The sequence below is a fragment of the Pempheris klunzingeri genome, chromosome 21 (assembly GCF_042242105.1).
Source record: "Pempheris klunzingeri isolate RE-2024b chromosome 21, fPemKlu1.hap1, whole genome shotgun sequence".
Lineage (NCBI taxonomy): Eukaryota > Metazoa > Chordata > Actinopteri > Acropomatiformes > Pempheridae > Pempheris > Pempheris klunzingeri.
In genome coordinates, this window is record NC_092032.1 from 10,839,956 (window position 1) to 10,854,175 (window position 14,220).

Below are 14,220 nucleotides of genomic sequence, written 5' to 3' on the forward strand. Positions count from 1 at the left end.
CCATTTGCAGGTGATCTTTTCCCAGAACCAGCACAGACTGCTTTCATCCTCAACCAAAGTCATTCCTTCACCTTTGCTTAACCTCTGCCACTGATGGATAAGCCAGGTAAATGTCAGCAGCAGGTTGTCTAACTCATCATAGCATCTTGCTCCTCATCCGTCTGATGTGCCTTTTAAACATCCACCAATCATCTGTTTGGCTCTCAGTCCGGCATTTGCTCAGACGGAAGGATTTTTCCCATGCATACTAATGCGTTCCTCGAAAACTCTCAGCCGGCTCGTTCCAGGGAGTTCGCTGGTCTATTAGGGCTGGCTGCGTAGATGATTCTTAATAAACTGCAGGAAATGGTTTGAAAAACCTCACGCTATGCAAAGTTTAGCATGAAAATGTGAGGCATTGAATTCCTGCCTTCATTTGTCTGGAGTAAGTTAAAAAGAGTACTCTGCAGCCCAGTCACAGCCACAGATGTCTATCTAAAATATAAAACACGTTACAGTCTTGTTTGTTTGTTAATTTGTTTGCTTGATAGCCTGTTGATCTTACAACTTTGATGAAGGCTGGCGCAGAACCATATCCTGCAGTCCCAGCTGGAGAAAAGAGCAAAAGCTGCAGCATCTGCCCAACACATCAGAAAATTTATGGCTCTGTTTCTCCCCACCTCGGACCAACCCTCTCCTACTTTTTCATCATCGTCTATACAAAATTCTACAGCTGTAAAGCAAGAAAACATACATTTCTTTTGGATTGCGCTGTGTTTTTCCTTGCCTGCTCTTTGATTATGTATTTATGTCTGGTGGTGACACGTTTTCCCTCTTTCTGCTTCTAGCATTCCACTCTGCTCCCTGTCTCTCCCTCTCAGTAAGGTCAATGGTTTCATTGGACAAACTCAAACAAGAGGGTCCCCTGAAACCCTATCAGTTGTCCATTCATTTGTGTAGACATGGACAGACGAGGCCAAAGTCAACCTTCACTTATTAGCATTCAGATGTAGCCCCACCATGTTTTCTCCTCTCCCTCTCAGCCTTTGATACGCAGGATGTAGGCCTTTGCAGATGGCACTGTTTTAATTGAAAGTGAAAACTGAGAATCAAAGAGAGGGATTAATACTTTGGGCAGAACCTCTAATTAATAACAGACACGAGGAAGAGCTCAGACAACTCAACACAGACAATGAACAATGATATTGTTTTGGCCAGAAGGGAGACATGGAGTCAATTGTACAAAACAAAAAACAACACAATCAAAATAGACCATTTTATTACAAATACAAAACACAACAGGAAAAGCGCAGTTCATTGCATAAATAGCTTGTTGTTTAAGTTGATTTAAATAGAGTCAGTGCGGAAAATGTTTGCCTATTTTCCTATTTTTAATAGTTTTATCAATGTGTTTTTTGTTGTTGTTTTTCTTCTTATTTTGTATATGTCTCCATTACGCTGACGATATGCCGTTCTCAGTGTTAGGATAGTACTGAGAAACTGTCCTGATTGGAACAGAAATTCTGTGATATTTGCCAAGCTAAATGATGTTGAGGCATTCGCTTGCCAATATTATGCTAGTGCGTAGTTCTTAGAAATGTACCAAGTCAATTTACATTATAGTAAATTTCCTTCAACATTATAAAAATTGACATGCAAATGAACCATATTCAGTACTTTTTAATCGCTTAGATATATTTACAATCCTTTTACAAAACAATATAAAATTACGATCATTTAAATATTTTTTCCCATATAAAAATGAATAACTTACAGAATACTTGTTTTAGGATAGTCAAGGTATAATGATTATCTACATGTACAAAAAAAATAATAATTTCCTGGTATTTCGGAAACTTACAAACAATTAAGGTGCACTTGAGTGCCTAACTCAAAAAAGCAAACTACATCAGTGATCATAGCAAAATATAAACAATGGATTTGTCCAATATATCAATACATTGGTATATAATATACCAATACACCGTGTACAAATATGATTATAAAACAGACATGTGGGTCAGGTTTATTGTATGTGCTCTCTTTTGCATAAATATTAAAAGAAATATGAGTGAAACCTGTCAAATGCCTCCAAGTACGAATAGCTTTAATGAAACGCAATCTAATCAGTGCCGATTAAAACTGCAAATGCACTGTGTTAATGGAGAAACAAAGCTTTTGACAACAGGCGTGTCAACAGGCCTTCAAATAACGTATATTTGGAATATATAAATGTATATTCCTTTTCTTGTATATTTTCAGTTTACAATAAGTGCACTTTTGTCAATCATTTTTTTGCCAGTTCATTGCAGGACAAGACACTGTTGTACCTTCAGCGGCAACACAGCTGATACTGCCAGTGTAGGTTTTACCCTCTGAGGTCAAAAGCTTTGATCTTTATATCACAACATTCCTGGGAAGGCAGAGCACACAACATGAAGGTGTGATGCCCATAGCACCAAAGTGAGCATGTATGAGCAGCGATGATCTTATGTCCTTAATTACCACATTGTCAATGGTAAAACTAACATAGTGAAAACAAAAGTATATGCAGCACCACATACAGTATATACTGTGTTTAAGGACCCACTCTACACATAAATTACATTTCATCAATGAAAATAGATAATACAAAATGAAATTAATTTACAGTTTATGTACAAGTCATCAACGCTAAATCATCTGCTGCCTTCAAATGTATGTTTGTGTCTTTAAATAAGCCCATATATACAAAATAGTGTGGTCCACGATTGTTGTGCAAATCCTTACGGGATTAAAATAATGTCTCTGTGGTACTGTAGGTTGTCAGCTTATGTCGAGAGGAAACCTGTGTTTATTTGAACCAGTGCAGGTAGTTTGTCTTGAGAGCAGGGAAGCACATGTTGTTGCTGCAGGAGCCCCCGTAGCTGGGAGGGCAGGCGGAGCAGGGTACGCCTACTTTGTAGGGAGCCTCTCCGATCCAGTTCCCCCTGGAAGACAGTAACGTGCACAGTGCCAGTGGAGTTAGAAGTGACCAGGAAGGCCTCTTTTAAGTAAAGATATAGTAGATAGTAGATACATAAACAAAGATGAATGTCTTCCAAAGATTTAGATAGGAAATCAAACAGGCACATAGGAAACATGAAACTGTGGATTGTCATGATTCTCATGCACAAAGAAAATGTTAGAAAAACTGTTAATTGTCCATTTAAAGATGAATGTATTGATGGTAAAAGGTCATTCTTGACACTGGAAGTAATCGTTGACTAAGCAATGTCACCTTAATGTCTGTTGAGTAGTTGTTGTTGAATCATATCACATGATGTTCATCTGAAAACAAAGTTTGCCCAGTTTGCCCAAAAGCCTTTAAATCTAGAACTCCATAACAACTGAGCAAACTCTTCCTGCTGATGAAGATCATGTGATATGATCCAAAGCCCCAGAACAGCTACCAAATGGACCTTGAGATGAGATTAAAATGTCATGAGGTTGTCTTGTCAAGAGCAGAGACTCACACACTTACTGAAGAAATCAGACTTCAGCATGTGTATCAGAGACACATTGTACAATAAGGTTAGATTAGAAACCAGGTAAATTCTATCTTGCCACGATCCAAAATGGAGGCCACGTTTTCAATTAGCAAGCTCAAATAGGTCATCAGTGTCTTGAGCTTGTTACTCTTACATATGTCTCAAACCAGTGGGATTAAAGAACCTAGGTCACAAGTCAGTCACAAGTCCAAACAGGCTTTGATTCTTGGAATTTTTTAGAGAACTTTTCTTCTGTTTCGTGGGTCTCCGGAGCTTTAGTAATGCAGTACCGGTTCACGGGCTTGTATCGAGGTTATCTGAATCTCCAGGCAACATGGGTGGCATTTCACAACTCAGCACAGAACAGAGCTGCCTGTGTCGGGATTAAGCCTGTCGTCACCCTATCGTCATCAGGTTAACAGGTTCATTAGAATTAACGGGCTTCCTTACAGCATGTCATTAGCACTACACAGGATGGTCTAAAGGAAACCATACAGTTTACCAAGTAAACTTACTTAGGTGAGTAGTTGCAGACTAAATAAGTTGCCCGTTTCCACACTGAACCCCATACGTTCATATTATGGCACGTGTGAACGGCACAGCCTACTTTGTTGGATGTTGCCCACACCATCTGCAAAACAGACAGAACAGCAGCCAATTAATGCCGTTGTTAATTTCAACAGTTTTCCATGTAATAACAATTTTAATTGCTGTCTGTGTACCTGTGTGTAATGGGTACACATGGGTCCATAGCATCTGAGAGGGCATCGAGGGTTGCAGTCGCGAGGGTACGGGAAAGAGTAATCTTTGACCTCATCGTACCATGGCTTCACCAGCTGAAGAATGGATCGGTAGCTGTGAACGGAAGACACACAGGTTCAGTAAACTACACTGTACTCATCACAACAGATATCAAGCAGACATGTGTGTATCATTAGTAGTTCCATGTTTGTGTGCATCCCCAGAGTTATTAAAATCTAGTACGTTGTGGCCAACTTTTTTTGCATTCCTTGAGAATTTGATTGGATATTTCTTCAAATGTATTTCCCAGTCATTTAAATGTGTTTCAGCAAATGCAGATCAGATAACGGGAATATCTAAAAGTTTGATCACATTGTGGACTGGGCCATCAAATACTGAGAGTTACCATGAAGGGTTGTTGTTGTGGAATTCTGCTACATTTTTCAAGCCGCTCTGACCACAATAACAATGAAATGACCCACGGTTCTGAAATACAATATACACTGTCTGCACTCAAAACCACAGTTACGAGTGACACACTGGCCGCAAACCAGAGTTTGCAGCCAAACAGCAACAATTTTAATCCTTAACAATGACTGAATTCTCATGATTGTTTTCATAATGGCCAGGTTTATTTGTAAGATGTCCAAACATTCTCTGCACTACAAACAGCTTGAATCATTTAGTTGTATCATCTGAAAAATATACGCCCATTTGTGCACACTATTCATTTTCTGTGGCATATGAGTATTTCACAGAACAATACTGAACATCTGAGCTCCAGCAAGTCAACTCTCTTTGCATTGTTTTCTGAGAGTCAGAAGAGTGGTATTACTACTTGCTGTAGGCCTAGTGTGGTTTTTTTTTTAGAAAATAACCTTACTATAGAGCTCTCTCAGCGGGTCACAAGGAAAAGTCAGAATAAGCTGTGTTCCCTTGAGTCTCATGTCATTCCACAATAAAATCTAAAAGCGTAGGAATATATGAAGGTGCCCTGTGTTTCCAAATGGAAAGTCAAGACCCACTAAAGGGATGCGCCTTTGTCCTCATGGGTCATGGCTGAAAACACAACTTTTGTTTATTTGAAGGGTCACAGGAGCATTCCTCACGCAGTCATCGGGTCACAGTGCAAAAACTCTTTGGAGAAAGAAGAAGGGAGCTGCAAGGCAACGACCATGACTGCTGAGAGAGCAGCAGATGTCGGGGAGGGGGAGGGGAGTTAAAGGTCACCCACCGTCCTGTCCTGACGGAGAGGTTTTGACCCAGGAACCTGAGGAGGTGAGGTGGCCCGTGCTCCCACAGGCAGGCATGAGCCCAGTCCTCGGCCGTCTTAGCCAGGGTGTCGTCCCACACCTAAACACACACAGATGCGGTGGGAACATGGAGACCCATTACATAACTGATGGAAAACCAGATCTTCATTCGGCAGTGAGATGTGAGATAAGAGTCTGCACTTTCTGAGCTCATAGTGCTGTTACAGGTGTTACCATGGAAAAGTCATCCATCAAATCCCTTACATAAGCGGGGTAAGTTAGTCACCCGGAGTCCCATGTCATTCTTTCATTGAACAGACAGGAGGCTGGATAGCCAGCATCCACACTTATCAACAGCCACACTCATGCACGGGTTAATTGGGAATGGATTGTGACTGGAGGAATGAGGGGAGACTTCCTCAGAGATCCCTTCATTGTATTATATTACCTGTGGAACTATAGAGCATGGAGATGCAGCCAATTTTAAAGTGAAACATGTCAACAAAGTACTCATATGAGTATTACACTGCCTTAATCCATTAGAAATACTGTTATTTTGTAGCTATAGATAAAATTAAAAGTCAGATATGGACATTTCTGGACAATTTGCTATAATTTGTGACAAGTCTAACAAGTGACCACACATATCATGCTGCCAGCAGTCCACTGGTACCATACATGACCCCTCTTCCTTTCCTTGGAAGTGACTACTTTGGTGGTCTACTGCAATCTGCTGAACAGCTGAGACATTTGTCACTTTACTTCCTTACTAAACTAGATCTGTTAAAATCCATTAAAATCCGATTCTTCATCACTTATTATGACGAATGATGTGACTTGGTGCATGCAGTCTGGTCACTGACAGAACAAATATGATCATTTTTTAAAAAAAAAATCTAATATTGAGTACATGACTTCAGGAATATCAGACATTCAGTGGAAATACATGCACCTTGATAAAAATGAAGTTTGAATGAAAGCTCTCACTCACCATGTATTCCATATTGGATGCTGGGGGAAACACCTTCCCTCTCACTTTGTTATGGTAATCAAGAATGGCAAGCATGTCGTTCTGACTAATGTAACGCTTCCTCCTCGCTTTAGAAATAGTCGTGGTGTCTGTTCCATAGCTGTGCGCTGCGCCAAGACTGGTGAAATTGGCGACTGGCGAAGACGTGGACGCAGCAGGAATAGTCGTTGCCAATGCACTTGCTCCGCAAGATATGCACAGGAGTATTAGGTCTACGGCAAATAACTGAGGTTTCATGTTTGGTTTGAGGGAAATGCAGACAGAATATCCCGAGTCTTGGACTGATCTGAAAAGAAAGTGAGAAGACGAAGTGAGAGTACTGCCGCGGTGCGCAAAAGTACAATTCACTCATGCTTTAAACTTCAAACTTCACATTACAGGACAGAAATAACAGTGACATTCTTTCACACGACTACTGGTCCTACCTTTCCTTGCGCCTGCCTTTGCCAAGGCTGTATCACCTCTAAAGCCTCAGTAATGGATTGGAGAGAGGGAGGGCTTTGCAAACTATGTGAGAAGTCCGTCTTTGCGGGTTTATATATTGCAGTGGAGGTTGCGGGAAGTGCGCCTGCCTCGGAGGTAGACACGCAGCCCCTCCTTGTCACCTGAAACACTGCATAATTTGGAGACGCTGTGTTTGGTTTCTCCTAACTCATTCCCGGCAAATCTTGCCCGATTGCATCATGACATCTGCTCGAGGTTTGCGCAGCTGCAGGATGTGGAAGGACAGTGTTTGATTAATAAAGTACACAGAGGAGAATGGAGCAAATTAATGACTTTTTATGGGCTCTCAAAAGGAAAAGATCAATTAGGATACAAGTCTTTATCATGTGTGTTGTTGGTGTGATGTATGTTTGTTATTGTTTGAAATTTTAAAACTCACAATAATGATTGAATTGACTTGATTACAGTGTTTAACAGCAGTCACATCAGCTCCATATGCAGGTGATAAAATCTGCACTTCCCACATGCTCCAGTGATCACTGGTCAGGACATCCACATAAACTCGTGGGTGGGAGGAAGCCAGCAGTTTTATGAGTCAAATCAGTGCGAGAGCTGGGTCCATGTGTCCTATCAGTCTTCTTTGTCGTATTCATTATACTATAAAGATTACACTTGTTCAGTGTGTGGCTCCAGCTGTGTGGTTTGCTGGTGCAGATGCAGAGCCAAGAGAAAAAAAACCAAAAAAAAAAAAACCTTCTGCAGGTCATCATTTTCATTGGCAGCTGGTGAACAAATTAAAGAAACGTGACGCAGGAGCTATATTCCTCCCCCATTTTCTGCTCGCTCTTTCTCTCTTCCTCTTCTCTAGCTGCCGAAGAGTGGTGCTTTCCCAAAAATCCTCTTGGAAGTGATGGATCTTTCAGGTGCTGGAGTTGGTGGAAGGCATATATCACTCAAGAGTGGTGCACAGCAAAGATTTCCTCCACCGTTTCACTCCATCCGTACATTTCAGCTCTTATTCCCCACCGCTGCTCTTCCTCAACATACTCGAAGTTCCACTGGGATGGAAAGTTGTCAGAGTTAGAGGATAAATCATGACAGATTAGTTCTTGTTTTTTTTTCTTCCTAGATATGATCCTGTGCGCTGCCTAATGCCAGGACACTAAGCAGAAATATCTTTTTCCAGCTCTTCTTCTTAATCTTGACTTTAACGGGGAAAACTCCAAATATTTAAAGGTAATGGAGGATTGGGGATGTGATGCTGGCTTTATTTATTTTTAGCAAAATCAGCACAGCTGACAGAGTGAGAAAGTAAATGCTGGTACATTTTGAGAAAGAAGAAAATTGCAGCATTAACTGTAAACTCAAATAGACTCAAACAGACCATCAGCTACCTCTGATTGAACTCCTGTAATAAAACGTAAGATAATATGGGGCATACAACTTGATTTTTATGCAAATATTTTCAAGCCAGTTCCATAGAACTATACCCAACAACCTATATATTTACCTGACCCATTCACTATATTTTGATACATGATGTGATTTTGTCTTCTTTTTTCTGTTATGACTATGCACCATCCCATCTGCTCAGTATTTTGACTCATCCTCTCATCTGGTATCAATAGCCGGACCACTCTCCAGCCAGCACGGCCCGCCAGCCAAAGATTCTGATCGACACAGCGCTGAGATCCTATCCCCAGGTTTATAGCCATATTATAGTCCATATCATCAGATTAGCTTAGCACACACCTGTTTCACCACATTTCACACTATCTTTATGTTTATTTGGCCTTAGACTTCTGATCCAAGACTAAACAATGGAGTCAAAAGTTTAGTTTCATTGTGGAAAAGCTGGAACCAGGATTGAAGAGAATACTGTACTTCCACTGCATGTCTCTCTCCCCCTCTCGCTCTCTCACCCACACACAAACACACACACAGTTTCTTCACGTGCAGTCTCCTCAAGGCCCCAGATGATATTCCCTCAGTCTCAGAGTGCTGGTACTTGTTTGCGCAGTGAACCCAGTGACTTCGAAAGAGGTCGAAGCATTATTATCATATTATCAGAGGAGTAATTAGGGCATTATTTGGGGCACATGCTGCTCTGAGGGGCCTTGGGTCTGTTTTGGAAAGGCATTCTTTTTCAGACAGAGCATTTATTTACCTACAATATATTGTTCCAAGTTTCCCCCATGCTTCCCCCCTCTCCAGAGGCCTCTCGAAGCCCAGTGTTGATGCCAGTACAGCAGAGAGAATGAGGTGCAGTGGTGAGCAAAAGGGAAAGCAGGAAAGAGGAATAGCCTACAGACCATAGACAGACTCAACAAGGGTCGCATTGGTTATGTTTTTAACTGCATCCAATCAAGGCAGAAGAATTCAAAACTCAAGTGCAGGAAGATTTTGAATTTGTATAATTCACATGGTTTTGACTGGTATGTACATTGGTGCAATAAGTGTCCAAAACAACCAAACATCTGTTTTTCATGCAGGTTAAAGCAAATGAGTGTTATTGGACAGTCTTTTATCCAGGTCTGGAGAATAGCGTACTGACCTAGACAATTCAGTGAATAACAAAATCTCCTGAAGGATGGCTCCTCAGTCAGTCCAGCAATCAAAGCTCTGCTGTGCACTCCACCCAAGGCTATTGTTACTGCGCTGGCAGAATCCACCGTGCATGGGAAAGTCACTAAGAGATCGACAGCTTGTGAATGGATGGATGAAAAAGGGTCTAATACAGCTTGAAAAACCAAAGGTTTTAGAAACAGTCTGAAAGACGAGCTAGGAAGTTGTTCACAGGGCTGTTGTGATGATTTGTATTTGGATGAGCATTTATTCTGTGACTTCATGCAGCTGATTTCAAGGAGTATCTCCACATTTTGGGAAACATTCCCTGTCTTGCTACGAGTTAGATTAGATGGTTGACTTCCCTCTCATGTTATTACGGACGGATATCTTTTTTTCAAACAAGCGTACAAATTACAGATTGTGGTTATATACAGGGAGCATCTTATTGAGCCAAGCTATGCTAACCACCATCTGGCTCCACCTTCATATTTTGTGTACAGGCATGAGATCAATACAGATCAATACCGCTAACAGCTTAGCTAGCAGCAGAGACTAGATGCTAACTTGGTTTGTTTTGCTCAGTCATGTGCAGGACTATTTCCTGGCCAAGTGCAGTCACTTCCTGGACTCTCCTCTGGTTGCCTGGCAACATCACTGGTGACAATGATGTTCTGGGATTCCCCCCTAAAACCACAACATGCACTTTTTACACATCGGTTATGGACAGATTAAATAAATCACATATAAGGTGTTAATTAGTGAGCTGGCAGATGGCCTTTGTTTCCTTTGGACAGAGTTAGGCTAGCTCTGTTTGCTGTCTTTATGCTAAGCTAAGCTAAATGAATGCTGGCGGGAGCTTCATATTTACCGTACAGACGTGGGAGAGGTATTAGTATTCTCATCTACCTCTTGGCCAGAAAGCAAATCGTATTTCCCAACCTGTCCAAACCATTCTTTTAATCAGCCGTGCCAGCATTTGCTTGTTTGAAAGGCAGTTGTATTGGGGCAGCTTTGGGGTTGGGAAGTTGTGATGTCATGATGGCTGATGTTGGTTTTTGTTGGCCGGGGGGCAAAAAGAAATAGTGACATTTCAAGAGTGGTTTACATTGGTAAGGAGCCCAGTCTCTAACTTCATGCTGTCCAGGCTGCTTTCTTCCACACACAGCTGTTAAACATTGTATCAGTGACATATGCAGTTACATAGCAAATACTGTATGTTTCACACAGTCTGCTAACTTACAACGGGGTTAAGGCTTGTTGACAGTGAAGAAACCTGCGGGTGAGAAAGCTCCAACCCTGTGTCCCCGTCAGAAGTTCAGGAGTGGATTATTACTCCTCCCTTGTCCAAAGAGTAACAAGCACAGTAATTAAGTCAATAAATATCCAAGACCTCTGATCAAAGAGAGCTCTTGCTGAGCTTCAATTTAATTCAAAATTAAATTCCTGCTGTGTTTAGACTGTATATACACCGAGGTGCTAATATAACATCACTCGACTGGCTACAATGCCAGCTGGTACTGTAACTACAGTACTTATTGCTGACAGATCACCCAATATAAACCAAAGGCACATAGCCTTGTATTTACCGAATAGTGACCTCCCCAAACATGACCATAGAGAATCTATTCCAGACTGGATGTTTTCCCCCTGTTGTTGTCTAGATACAAGTCCAGCTGTTGTTTGGCCGCTCGTTGGAATCTAAGGTGACTTTGTCCCTAACCTCGGTCACAGGAAGGAAGCAGACAGTGAAGACCATTAAGGCAACATGAAGAGTAAACTGAAAATGATTCAGCAGAATTCAAAGAACAATTTTCCCTCGGCTGCAGTTGATAGTTCCTAGAAGAAGATGAAAAAGTTATGAGACGTAAGGGGAAGTAGAAATGCTAGCAAGTTGCTGCACCATCAGCTTTATGCAAGAGCCTGTAAAGTGCCTCAAACAATCTTGACAAACATTATGTCAGCAGAACATACACAATTAAACACCCTTTTTCCCCGAAACAGACTGTGGGAAAAACCTGAAGGATTATAGAGGAGGGACCTTTTCTTCAGGAATAAGTTGCTCAGCTTGTGTATCTATTTTTGACATGTTACATTCCTTTGCTCCCAGATATTCTCACCCATCTATAAGACATTTACAACCATCTTTGATGCTCAGGCCTTGTAAGACTGGACAGAGACGGGGCTGTGGTCACACACAGACATTTCTCAAGAGGTTCAGAGGTGTCAGCTGAGAGAGAGACAGGCAAACATGAAAAATCCAGCAGGGCCTAAAGTTAGAACTGAGACGTTTTATGATGTATCTTCATGACAGCAGGTAACAAAAAATATCACCTGGGACTCAGGAGAGAGCTGCCAAACCGAAGCAACCTATACAGACTCTTTGAAACAAAAAAAGGTCCAAAATGTAGAAGTATTTTTGAAGTTGTCCTGCAGTCCACTCATGTACAAATTTAACACTCTTGCAAACTAGTCACACCTGTCCACTGCAGATTGGTTGCTGATTCTTCTGACAAAGGTCGATTTCTTGCGACCTGCCTTGGCTAGTTGGGAGCAAAAGAGACGGTTAGATGCTTGCTGGCCGGATCAGGTTGTGGCTGGGTAGGCCTGCAGGCAGTCTAGACAGCAGATGAGCAATGAGCTGGGCCCTGGCACTTACGCCCTGTGGCTGGAACTCTCTTGGGCAGGGTAGGGCAGGGTAGGGCAGGGCAGGGCCTTTGGGACTCTTGTCCTTGACGTAAATAAGACATGCACTGGACTATTCTGAGGATGAGACATCCCAGGCTTTGTAATTCTAATACATGCTTCCAATGGATGATCTTTAATAGGAGGAAGCTACTACAAACAACTTTATACCGATACCATCTGATCCCTGCTCTGAAATCTGTTTTTCCTATAGTCAAATTTTTCCCAGGATTTATGACTTGACTGAAATTTTCGCCGCTGCTCCTGAAGAAGTGGCCATTATCACAAAGTGAAAGAAAAGCTTCAGTCTCGATCCCTATGTGGGTGGTTTAAGACTTGATCCTTGCTCGCTTGGCACCTGGTAAGAGCTTTTGTGTGGCTGGAAAGCACAGGCGAGGGCTGCAACTTGCAGAATTTGCGTCCAGAGTGCAGCGGTGACATCTGGTGAACTGTACCATTCATCGTTAAAGAATATGCAAATTGTTATGTTGGATTATTTTTTATGTCAGCTTTTCTTCCTTGATCCTATTAGGGCCCATTCAAGCAGCTACCTGCCAGAAAACCATGCAACAAAGTACAATAACACAAATGATACCATTGTTACACTCATGATTGCTCCGTTCATGATCTAAGTAGACACTATTGTTACAGAAACCTTCATCTTACAGTAGTTTAAAAGTGGATTTCTGCGCTATGGATTTGGCAGTAGATTCAACAAGATGTTACTAAAGCTTAGACTTTATTGTGTTAAGCATGTTGTGAGTTTATTGGATGTGCCAAACGTTTCAAAATATTGTGCAGTGTGATGAATTAATGTTTTTTCCAATAGACACTATTGCTGGGTGTGTGCTAATCTGTTGTATTGGCACAGAAACAGATGCAACTAGACTTGAAACAGAGTAAAAACTGAAATCTTTATTCTTGTTTTTGTCTCTCTTTCTGCCATTCTTCCATAGTTGTTGTTTGCTTTCTTGATTTGGGCCTTGTCGAGGACCGAAATCTGGGAATCAAGCTTCAAAGTCCAAGGAGAGTTCAGAAGGCTGCGTACTAAAACAGCAATAACACTGGGATTTAAACAGCCTCTCACATTTGATTTGTGAGTAATATGATATCACACTGTAAGAGAAATGTATGATGCACAGAATCAGACTGGCTTCTTGAGTATTTATCTCACTTGAGTTTGGGTCAATGACGTCGAGTGAATAATCAGCCATCTGTCATTAGAAGGCTCTTGCCCAGGCCGTATTTATGGTGACATCAGTGTTTTTGTTGGATCCGACTTATCAGAAAAGCTCAAGCTTTCTTGTGCACTGTGTTCCATGGATGTGATGGATTTTAAGTTCAGATGAAGCAAAGTCTCTGTGGGTTTCTGGGAGTCCCCTTTTGGCCTCTTGTCTCCGTCATCCTTGCAGTTGGCTTTGTGTTGTTTCAAGGTTTTCCCAACTTTTCCCAACTGCGGTCGATGAGACTGGTCAGAGCGTCTCATACTTTATTGAATATTTCCCAAATACTGGGCCAGAACTCGCTTGTCGTTCGGGGTCAGTGCTGGAGACACAAATGTCGCAGTCTTGTATTTATTTGATAAGTCATTGAAAATAATCGTTTAAGGGTTTAGTGGTGGCTTGAGACTTGGTACTCACTCTTGGTCTTTCTCTCTCTCAGACTGTTTTGGTCCAAACAAGGTGACCTCAGATGTTTTGCACTGCACCCCCCTTTGTGAGGCTTGAACCCGCTGCGGCAGGTGGCATCCCTCGTAAGAATTTACAGCCTGGTTCTTCTGGTTCAGTGCAAACAAACCAAGTTTTATGGAGCAAATACTGAGAGGTAATGGTCCCTGCAGTTTGATTGTACCATGACAGAGAAACGTGGCTTCATTTATCCGGTGGTACCTGTGAGATGTTTTCAGAAATTCCAAACTATAGTTTTCCAGGTAGTTTAACTCATTGTGAGAAACAATCACGTTTATTCATATATTACATTTTGCATTCCCTCATTGCAGCTGGATAGATAGCTA

General features: G+C 41.6%; 1 protein-coding gene across 1 annotated transcript; it reads right to left on the bottom strand.

The window, feature by feature from the left end:
- Positions 1-1,374: 1,374 nt before the first annotated feature.
- Positions 1,375-7,106, bottom strand: pi15a (peptidase inhibitor 15a). The gene is made up of 6 exons (XM_070853056.1): positions 6,938-7,106; positions 6,474-6,798; positions 5,464-5,582; positions 4,211-4,343; positions 4,004-4,119; positions 1,375-2,948 (listed from the first exon to the last, which is right to left on the bottom strand). Exons 2-6 carry the CDS (start codon positions 6,747-6,749, stop codon positions 2,813-2,815), a joined length of 780 nt encoding a protein of 259 aa, XP_070709157.1. The 5' UTR covers positions 6,750-6,798; positions 6,938-7,106; the 3' UTR covers positions 1,375-2,812.
- Positions 7,107-14,220: the final 7,114 nt, after the last annotated feature.

Bases quoted from the DNA above. Each gene is read 5' to 3' on its own strand.
- pi15a (XM_070853056.1), bottom strand. From the start codon at position 6,749: ATGAAACCTCAGTTATTTGCCGTAGACCTAATACTCCTGTGCATATCT. The intron at 4,344-5,463 runs GTGGGTGACCTT...TTCCGTTCACAG, and splicing joins CTCTCCGTCAGGACAGGACG to CTACCGATCCATTCTTCAGC. The intron at 4,120-4,210 runs GTACACAGACAG...TCTGTTTTGCAG, and splicing joins TGTGTACCCATTACACACAG to ATGGTGTGGGCAACATCCAA.